General features: G+C 38.9%; 1 protein-coding gene across 1 annotated transcript in view; it reads left to right on the top strand.

The window, feature by feature from the left end:
* Positions 1 to 11436, top strand: part of LOC101855841 (collagen alpha-1(I) chain) — a gene marked incomplete at its 5' end in the record, with an annotated part of 105917 nt that overhangs the window by 43188 nt on the left and 51293 nt on the right. Inside the window, 2 exon segments of the mRNA XM_005090092.2 lie at positions 2548 to 2601; positions 4610 to 4702. Of these exon segments, the coding sequence (XP_005090149.2) occupies positions 2548 to 2601; positions 4610 to 4702 (147 nt within the window).

Below are 11436 nucleotides of genomic sequence, written 5' to 3'. Positions count from 1 at the left end.
TTGTCTGTGCTCTCTCTCTCTCTCTCTCTCTCTCTCTCTCTCTCTCTCTCTCTCTCTCTCTCTCTCCGTCTCCTTCTCTCTCAGTCTCGTTATCTCTGATAATATTATCCCTACGCATTAGTTTATTTTAAATCATCTCAGTCGTGCTATGTATTCTATTACTTTATTTCATTCATTTTCATTCATATTTGTTGCTGATGTTGATAGTTCTGGAAGTCTTGTGGATTGTATAATAAATTATATGTGCAGTGTCCCTTTCGAGAATGAGGAAAGAGGAAGTAGCAAAACAATTGTAGGGATGTTTATTATTACTATTATTGTTATGATCATCATCATTATAAAGGCACTGGCTACCTTTGTTTAGAAGGGGGGGGGGTGGTTCACGAAAGTGACGAACTTAGAGTTATGTAAAATTGTCCTGGAAACGCAGAGAACCAAATTAAACATTATGCAGTGCCTTCGCTTATTCCCTGTGTTCGTTTGCTACCTGGCCTGCACCTGATACCATACTGTATTCCAACACTTCATGGAGGTCATAGGGACCTGCCTCTGATGTCACGCTTGAGGGGCACTCACAAAGAAAGCAGAAACAACCCCCCCCTGCTCACCCACCCCTCACCACGAATTTCGTAACTCGTCTACAGACTGAAAGGAAGAGATAGAGAGGCTAATTGGATACTTTTGTGCTTCTTGTTGAGGGGGCAGAGAAGAGATTATGAGAGGGGAAGAGAGAGACAAGGTTAGGGGGGGGGTAGAGGGGGAGGAGAGAAAGAGAAAGTGGCAGATAGACAGAGAGATTGAGAGAAAAGGGGAAAAGACATAGAAAGAATTGGACAAAGAGAAAAAGAGAGCGAGAAAGGGGGAGAGGGAGAGAAAAGAGAGAGACAGCACGAGAGAAACAACGAGAGAGAGAGAGAGAGAGAGAGAGAGAGATAGACAGATAGAGAGAGAGAGAGAGAGAGAGAGTGAGAGAGAGAGAGAGACAGACAGAGAACAGAAAGACAGAGAGAGAGGGCAAGAGAGATATCTCCGACACAAGGTTCTCGTTAACAGCACCAAACAACATGAAACATGTCCTTAATCTATCCATGATTCCCTTCGAACCACACCTTTCAAACAGATCCGCCCCCATATTTCTGGTCTTTTCGTTTGCGCAAAAAAAGCTTCTGACCGCGGCAAACTAATACGCCCTCTTGACACACTTGTGTTGTTAATAACTGCGGGGGAAATCTTGATATCTGCTTGCTCAGCAGGATGCTAGACAGTTTATTACTGGAGAGAAGTAGCCGAGCCCGTATCTGTGGTTAGGGTTTCGTGCGGTATAGGCCTAGAGATCTAGAGAACTATAATGAACGGCAGTTAACTCTTTAAGAACGTAGCAGGTTCATACGTCCGATTAGCAGCAGAGAAAATAAAACGTGACGGCACATTTCAAACCATCAAACCCAAATAAATAAAATAGGTTTGCATATTTCATAGTATGCATATTAAGGTTTTAGATAAAGAAAATACAATCGAAAAATCTGTTCGAATTTTGAAGTTATATCCCCAACAAACATTGCATCTTTAACCGTTGTCGAATAATCAGAATGCGTGCCCTCAATGGCTAAATAGAATATAACTTGTTACTCTATCATTTTGTCTTATTATCGTGATTTATGGGACACACAACAACCTTTAGATGGAGAAAACCCGTTCTGTCTCCCTAATATAACTTCAGACGTATACTCCCATGTGGTATAACTATAGATGACAATAGTCTTTGAGCAAAACAAAAACCTTACTAGGCCAGGTAATGTCCTAAATCAACAGATGCTAACATCAGTGATTGACCTCTGCGTGAAATTTTAACATGGCCTCAACGTCTAAAATATAGATAATAAAAATAATAGTCCTGGTACACGATAAGACATGGTCCCATCGTTCTTTCGGATAAGTTGAATTTCGGTCACGCTTAGAAAATACTGTAAACAAAGCTGTACTCAGATGTTACTTCAGCCAAGAATTTTAGCTGCTCAGTCTTGTCTTTGGGTCCCTTTACAAGTTATCTCACTTCATAGTCGTCTCTGCACATATTATTATTAATCTTTTTTTTTTTGTCGCTTTATGCGTGAAGGGTGAAAGAAAAAGACATGGTCGCTCCGTTACATTATTTGTTATTGTACTATATAGTTTACGAAGGGAATGACCTTGGGTCGAATCATATACAATGCGTTCTTGATGAAAAAGTGGAAGAGGAAAGAGTATAATATGATTAGTATTTCTCTTTTAGAATGATCGTTAGGAATAGTTGCAAACAGTTGGAGTCTTCAGAGAGGGCTTCTTCGTTTTCTTTTCATGACATTTATTATCGCTCCCAATGCCATCGTCTTTGATTTTACGCTCAATCGTGTTTTGGTCATCACCATCAGCATCATCATCATTATCATCATCACCGCCATCATCATCATCATTGTCAAGCAACAACAGCATCACCACTCGACACAGTTATCGCCGCGGCCACCACCCTGACAACAAATTCAGTTGCCATTCATTATTTCTCCACAGGGTCTTCGAGGCATCAAAGGAGAGACCGGTGGTAAAGGAGGCCGGGGAGAAAGGGTAAGACACATAGCCCCTGCTACTCAGATCCACAAAACCCTTCAAACCATACGATTGGTATACATAATATAGGTCAATCTAACATGATATATTATATATTATCCGAATCAATTTGCTACTACAGTAATATGTTGAACAAGATATCGTTGTATTGGTCTCAAGGCAAATTTTGAAAACAAATTATTTTGTTTTGATATCGTCAACGTTCTTCGACTTTCCTCACTCACTGATCAGTGTTTCGAGTAGAGTGAAAACGTATTTTAACCTTAATGATGCTCCTGCCTCAGGCCATGGGGAATTCAAGGTTATCAATCTGTTCATAACTTGGGAGTAGACGGTGGGCATGATCCTTCCTCAATAAGGCGGTTGGCCGACATGTAAGGAGTTCCAAGATGTGTACCTTGATTTTGGCCTTAATGTAATATACACCATTTCCGAAACACGTTGACGGTTTTTTGTGACCTTCGATTCCCGTTCAATTTTTAGAATGCATCTTACATAATCATGCATTATGGTTATATACCAACCCATCATTTATTGTACTAATTTACACTATTCGTTATATGTAATATTTTACCATCCGGTGTGTCTTCTGGCAGCGACGCTGAACAAAGACCTCCAGCCCTGTCGGTACCCAACAAATATTTCTTTTAATGAAACCATCAAACATAACTTATAATCTCCGATCTTTTGCTTTACCTCACTATACAACAATAATAGTTTACAAATTATGTAGACTCTGATCACAGCCACGTTTCACGACACTTGGAGATATTTTAGTGAGTCTCAGTATTCAGTGAATCGGAATTACTTTGTCATCGTGTCAGAAAATGTTTGCTCTTTCTAATTTAAAAAAATGACAAATGGTCTATGATGAGTTGTTCGCATGGTTTAATTGGAGCTTTTTAAAATATATTTTCTTTATTTTATACTGAACATGACAAGACATGCTATGAAAACGTGTTCTAACAAACCTTGTTTCTGTTAGGCCTAGAGTCACGATACGGCCCGGAATACATAGGTGTCAACCTCAAGGCTTGCGGGCTGCATCTATCCCGGCAAACAATTATATCCGGCCTGCGAGATAATTAAATTTAGGTGGTCCATTCTTAGCACCTTGATCAGAACCCTTCTGCAAAGATAAACGCACCAGTTGCCAAGAAAAGGTACTAAACATCAAGCTCCGACGATGTGGCGTATGAACAAAACGGAAATGGCTTGGTTTGTCAGTTTAGCGTTTGTCTTTAAGCACGTTATTGTTCAAAATAGGTTTAGTTGGGGGGGTTTTTACTGCTCAATGTGTGTTTATCTAGTTGGGCCCTCATAATAATTTGACAACGGCCCCTGAGTGACTGAGTCTGACAGCCCTGCTGTGATAGACTAAGATGAATGTTAGACACATGTATGCCATATTTCTGCATAGAAACGTTTGGCTGGTGATTGACCCTCTTACTTTGTCTCGCTGAAGACCCCATGAAGTTTATTAGATCTTCGAGATATCAATATAAATATGAAGGAATAAGAAATTGGAAGACTTTTGTCTTTTGTGAATATTCATATTCACTCAGTCAAGAAACTCGTGGCAGTTGGCTCAAAAGACCCCCGTGTAGGAAAGCCAAGTTATTTTTGTTGAATACTACTGTCTGTCTAAATCGAGTTGACTCGCCGTCTTGATGACCAGAAAAGCTACAGTGTATTAAAATGTTTTAGGATTTATTGTGCGTGTATGCTCTATGAATCATGCCTCTATTTATTACTTAGTATGCACTAATACATGTATAATGTATTTTATGCTATTTTTAAACGTTCCTTTCCTTATCAGATTGTATATCTGGATGTATAGGCATCCATGTCATATATTATATCATGCTGCACTTTGTTTCAGATTTAAACCTTTCGGGATATTAAACTATGTTTCATACCCCCCAAACCTCCGGATCTTTTTCCTTTTTCTTAGGGTTACCCGATTCCCCTGTAATTAATCTGTCTATTCTGCATTGCCTCCTAGGGTTACCCAGGACCTCCCGGCCCGGCCGGAGCTGTGACGTCAACCAATGTCGGCAACTCGGTAACGGACAACGGGACGGTGACGCTGTTGCAAGTACTGCCTCAGTTTTCCTCCAATCATTAAGCACCATTCGTGTTACATTCATAGCGGAAAGTCATTGCGCTTTATTTTGGCCTGCAACAATAATAACAATTCCTAAAATGCAGAAAGCATTCTGAACCCCCATGCACCCCGATTTGACGACTCCCCTGAAAAGTAAACAGCACAAATTTTGCAGTGCCGAGCACACACGTTTAGATAATGCACCAATGAATGAGTAGTTGTTTTACTTTTTTCTCTTTCATTGTAGCTGATTTCGCCGTAGCTGATTCCTTCATCTTTTCTCTGTAGCACACTTGAGTGCGTTCTTAGAGTAGTTGCCCTTCTGCCTGAGCTGCGTGTACGCCTTTTGCTTGTGTAGAAAGACGCAATAGGTTTGGTTTTTTGGTATTCTGTGTACTCCAGTTAGCAAATTCAGAATTTACATTGCTTAAATTCAAGCTGTCAAATTTTCAGCGTCTGCGCTCATTTACTTACTCAAAACTGTAAAATTTATTTAGATGTCAGATATAAAAATGAGTGTATGTATGTATGTATAAGAAAGAAAGAAGACACCCAGGACGCAGAATAACTATGATAGAAAACAGACAGTCGTCATCCGAGTATAAATTTACATAGCACAATGAACAACAACCACATACATAATATGTATAAGTTTTTATAGTGTTGATGGACGGTAAAAGCAACTGAATACGGTCGCCATTATTTATCCTCCAAAGGCCAGTGCATTGACTGATGTTACCAAGAGACACAAAAACATAAGAATCTTCTTTGAATCTCTCTGCTCCTTCAACCTATAATTGGTGTAGTCCTTTTCTTAATCCTCTTCGAATAACCAACCCCTCCCCACTCCATTTTCACACGAATGTTAGAATTTGCTTACTTTCACTTTGTTGGAAGATCAGTGTCTAATCGATTTGCCCTTCTCAATTACAATTTTTGCTTGACGAATTACTTCAGTTCGTGCTTTTCTCGAGGTTTTAGAGTCTTCAATTCACATGCTGTTCGGAAAGCCTCATTTGTTAATTATTTTCACCTGAGATGATTATGACAATTCATATTTCTCTAGGCCTTCCTATCCCCCAAATTAATACGCCATAGTTTTCCCTCTTGCTCCCCTCAGGTCTCCCATAGTCTCAAAAATGTTCTCAACATACACTTGTAAAACCTGCTCTAGCGTCATTTAAGGTTCTCTTTATCTTTACCTCTAACGAGAATACCTTTTGCTGTGGATCTCACTTAAGGAATTGTCCTGTACTCAATGTCCCTTTGTTTAGGTTCTGATGTCTTCTACAGCCTTTCCTATATAGACAACAATATTGAAGTCCGAAAAAAAAATATAGGAATTGATCAAAAGTGGAATACTCGTATGTCGCGACCCTTTCTAGTAGTGTGCTTCCCGGGACTGTCTTGAGTAATGATGTCAATTTTCTTGTTGCTGGTGAGAAGACAAAATAAGTTAGAAATACTGTCTTTGAAGCCAGAGACATTTTAGTTACGTGTGCTTCGTCATTTGCAAGAGAAGATATGTGGCCACAGTAGACTTGATGGTTTAAACATATGACTTGAAACTAATAAGACAGAAGAGAAAATATATTGAGGAGGACCACATTACAAGTTGTCACAGCGTAGCGGAGTATGGAACCCGAAATGGTCAAAAGTACAGATAACATTTTAAAATATATTATATTTTAGAGTAATAACATGTATATTATTTAAATACTAATAGACCTACTAATACTTTAATACTACTAAACGGTGAATTATTGCAATATGTCCTTTTTTCTTTCGGTTATTCTATCTTCTCGTATTTTAACAAAGTAAACTTGTTAGATAAGTGCAGCCCGAGAATGCAAGCTACAAAAATCGTAAGTCTTTACACCACTGTACTATTGAGTGTGTGCTTATTTGTAAAATTTGCGCTTTTGGTCACTGTTTGTATTTGTTCCATATGTTTTCAATTAGTTTCCTCCTTACCATAGCAGAAAGATGAAAGATTTGTGTCTTCTGACCGATGACACCCTTTTGTCAATAATATGTAGGTCATATTTAGTTCTTTGTAAATAAACAAAACTGGAAACAAATTCAACTAACGAAACCAACATATTTTTTATCGTAGTATCAATAACAAAATTTGAAAGCTATACATTAAATCTTAGATTTAAAATATCATCAGGAAGAATAAGAATGTGTGTGTGTGTGTGTGTGTGTGTGTGTGTATGTGTGTGTGTGTGTGTGTATGTGTGTGTGTGTGTGTGTGTGTGTGTGTGTGTGTGTGTGTATGTAAACTACACAAAGCGAGAGTCTGCAACGACGAAAAGAGGATACTGTTTATAATCCAAACAGCCTTGTCATGAATATCACGGAGTACAGACCTCGAGTGAGATTGATGACAAATGAGAAATATTGGAAACGCTGACAACATTAACAGTGAATGCAAAATGTAATTCTTTAAAACGTTCATTCAAAGCTGCAAACAACACCTTCCTTTAATTAACCGTAGCCTCAGAGCAACATCTTGACTCAAGAAAAGGAAAGCAGATATGAAACGATCAAAAGTGGCCTCAAGCGCTCAGGAAAAGTCCTGTCTCTAACTAAAATCAAAATCTAGCCCTTGTGGTACATTCATGATATAACTAACTGAACACTGATAACCAAAGTTGTCTATTGATTGGCCTAAGAAATATGATGTTCACATGCCCCATTTCATTTACTCCTTAAAAACCTCTTGCATCTGTAAATTTAGGAATGAGCTTGGAGAATAAACAATTTTGGTTATTCGTGAATTATGTCAACAACTGATTATAATGGGCATGCGTTATGTGATAAATATAAAAACTTCGTAAATTTATTTTCGAAAAAGTTCTAGATGTGAATCTGTCTAGTCATTGACACTTGGAAGTTTTAACATAAATACCTCATTTCCTTTAAGAAAGATGGCCAGGCCACTGTGAATTGCGTAATCTCCCCCATTATGACCATTTTAATGCGTTGGATAAACGGTGGATAAAGCCATACAAATGGCTGACACATCAATGGATCAAGCGTGTGGTCACTGGAGACCGCTCTAACGAAAGACTGTGTAGAGTCCTTTGGCGCGAAGACATGACCGGCCTTGTCCTAAATTGAAGTTTCGGATAGAGACAATGGTAAAGAAATGGACTTTCCTTAACGACACCGGAGTAAATCATGCAAGCGTTGGGTCCTTTTGGGAAGTGAATATTACTTAAGAGCTCACCAAATCTGCAATGAAAACAATTCTGAAATCAGCGGGCTATCCCTTTAAAAGAAACAAGGAATCGAATTCATTTTCTTGGGGGGGGGGGGGGGTCATAATCTCTGAGGAACAGAAAACTTCTTGTCACAACTATCGCTCAACTATATCATTTTGCTCAGGTTTGGATCAGAAAGATGTGAATCAAGTCTTTTTGTTTTTTCGAACATGTACGCCTAAATGAAATCAGGACGCAACCAAATGAAATACAAATGCTGCCGAAATCTCAGTTTTAGTAAAAATGTTATTGTCTGTGTGGGCTTTTGTTGGCTTTTCCTGTACCGTAAGCAATGCTTGCAGCGTCATTTTAAACACATGTATTTCCAATATGATAACTTCAAATATTATGTTTGCCATTTTATAAGCTTTATAATCACTTTCGTGTGACAGCCATTTTTCCTCTCTATACTCGACCTATATCTGCCCCATCATAACGGGGCGCTATCGTGTATCTATGTTTCGATCACAACGTACATTTGTGACGTTAATCCTTTTCTGTTCGAGTCAGGAAATCTATGAACATCTGTAATGGTCGGTATGACGATATTATAGCTGTGCACTATGACGCCATGCTATTTTGCGAGGCTTCACTAAAATTCCTTTATCTGTTGCTTCCTCGCAAGTGGTCTCTGTTGCTAGCATTCCAACTTGTAACCTCTGCTCTCATCTTTCTGTTCCTCGGCTTGGGAAACTTAATACAAGGATCTTAAAAGTTTTGCTTTATATTTGCCAAATGGTCTAACTGCAGATTAAACACGTTTGTTCGGCTTTTGCTGGGAATAAATCTCTGCCGCTTTCTAATGGAGAGCCATGCGTTTTGATGCTTCCAGGGTGGTTATTTAGTCTTTCTTTGAAACATAACTTTCCTTTGCATCTTGAATGTTATGTTAGAGGACACTGTCTGGTAAGGGTCTTTTTCTGCCTGTCTAGGGTACCGCCATCATTTCACAGTTTCAAGATTTGGTTTTTACTTCTTCAAACAAATGTCACACCCTGACCCTTCTGAAAAGATGGTCTATATTTGAAATACGTATTGTGCACTACTTGTGTTTTTGAGACTATAGCCAGTGCAAGATTCGTGGGTCCTGATTTGGGTGTACCTATGAAGAAATAAGGATACCTTCTTCCTTACACTGTGAGTGGGTAAGGGAAGAGTTCTGCCCTTGAAAGGTAACAATTCTATCTGAGTTGGTGCACTATCTCAACAATTCGTCGCCAGTCTACAACGATCAATGGTGCTTATCATGTTGAAGGAATAATGGGAGTAGTACTGCATCAGCGTCAAGTCTAGATTTAGAATTAGACAGATTTATCAACAGTGTTCATGAATACACAGAATTTTACGCTTCACAACGCGTCATGGATCTTAAGTTCTGCAAAGAGATCATTTAATTGGTGGAATCTGTCTCAGAAATAAAACAACAATATCATTTCAGTAGGAGACCTCTCTTTCTGTTTTGTATATCTGTAAATCGACGAAAATGCATATTTTTTACAAACAAAAATATATAGAAATCAAAGTAATTATATTCAAAAGAGTGCGTGCCTGCACACCGTATTTCTATGACGTATTGTTGACGGTAAAATATACTGTAATTATGACACTCGTTGGTAAACCTTTTAAGAGGATATCCCGATCATAATGGATAGCAGTCTATACTAAGAAAATAACGTTTCTAGTGTTTTCTCCAAAGCCTGTAAAATTCATTGGTAAACTTACTGCCGGTTGCTTTGGCTTGGATAACTCCAGACAGCTTTTTACAATGAAATTGCTCAGATTGGAATGTTTTGTTACCTGAAAATGAAACCCTAAATGAATTCGTTTACCCGAGCTGTCATGGGGTCTCAGCTGTGAACACGTTATGATTGGGATATCATCTGCGCGTATTTCTGTCTTACTGTTCTGATTGCAACACAAAGTAGAATTGTAGCATCGATTTGCTCCTTTTGTGCCGGAAAAGTATAAACCTTTCTCCATATTTTTCACTCTCTAAAGTATCCAATGTTTTTTATTCTGACAATAGCAAATCATAAATATGTTTCTTATTTTGTCCAGAGACGATATACCATCGAAACTTGAGTGCCATGCATGGCTTCAGCCAACGGCTGTGTGAGGTTATTTGTTTGTTTTATTGTGTGCCTGGGCTGATATTTGTAGGCTTCGTTAGCACTTTTATTAGTTGTAATTTGCTTTTATTGTTCGATTTTACATTAAACGAATTCGTGTGCGTGTGTGTGCGTGTGATTTTGTTTTTTAATGTTGTAGTTTAGAAGTATTAACCGCCTGATATTAGAGTAGGTGTGTGTGTGTGTATTAACTATAAGGCAATGTGCATCTTCGTATGATCTGTTCTGATGCCATAAAGAAATTGTTGTCCCCATTTGTTTTGTGCTGTTTTTAGATTACAGTTGTATGCTACGTTGTTAAACAGTAGGTAGTTCTACGTCTTTGTTACAAGTTCTCTTCGTGCTTTGTGGAAGATTATTGTTAATCGAATTGTCATGCTAGCGTAATAGGTGTTCATTGGTGTAGAACTTTATGCAGGCATCGTCGAAAGAGTTGGCCTAACTTTTCGTGTATGCAATGTGTCCATATCCGTCATAAGTTGATACATACTGTGTAATCAGGTCGACCTACGTTGTATGTACTGGTATCGTGACTACTTTTAGAGGCTGTTTATGGAGGAGTTTGCTTTAGTTTAGCTTTAGTGGGGTTTTACGGCACGCGCAACTCCATAATGTCATATGACCGCCAAGCGGTGGATGTTAACAGAGACGTCCAAATGGGGAATCAGGCTTACTGAGCTCACCTCTCTAGCCTTAACAGCACAAAGTCTGCTTCGACTATCAAAGCACCCCGGAAACAGCAGTTCATAAGAGAGTCACAAACATACAATAGAAGTATATGTAGCTGAAAAATGACGATAGTAAGGAAGAGGAAAGAAAAAGCAGCAGTTCCCCCTATGCTGTTCCGGCACAGTATGAGCATGACATTGATAAATCAGCCCAGTTACAATTCTACTGTACATAAGAATAAGTTAATATTACCCCTTTGTGAAAATGGCCTGAAGAAACTTCAGTAAGTAGCATTGCCCTGGTGGGGGGGGGGAGGTGAATTTGTTAAATTATTCAAGAGTTAGGCAGTGTCAGGCGCGTTCAAAGCGTTGCAAGAATAGTTTTTTAAAATATCTTTAAGGACATAAAGGACGCGGAATTATGTCCTATCTACAAGAGACCCAAGAAAATGTATACACTTTTGGCTGACCACAAATCCACAGTTCGTGTAGAGGCATTGAGAAAATCAAAATGTTGCAACCCATGCCGGGGATGACTTCCCACCAGGCATTCCGCTATTTTAACAAACAGGATATTTCTTCTCCCAACAACCCCCCTGGTGTTGCGAGGCATGTGCTTTGTGTTCAGAAGTTCCCTTCTCCCCTCCCCCCCCCTCTCT

This window comes from Aplysia californica, unplaced genomic scaffold (genome assembly GCF_000002075.1).
Source record: "Aplysia californica isolate F4 #8 unplaced genomic scaffold, AplCal3.0 scaffold00012, whole genome shotgun sequence".
Taxonomy (NCBI): Eukaryota; Metazoa; Mollusca; class Gastropoda; order Aplysiida; family Aplysiidae; genus Aplysia; species Aplysia californica.
The sequence above is the reverse complement of the archived record's forward strand: the minus strand, read 5'-3'. Positions and strand labels throughout refer to the sequence as shown.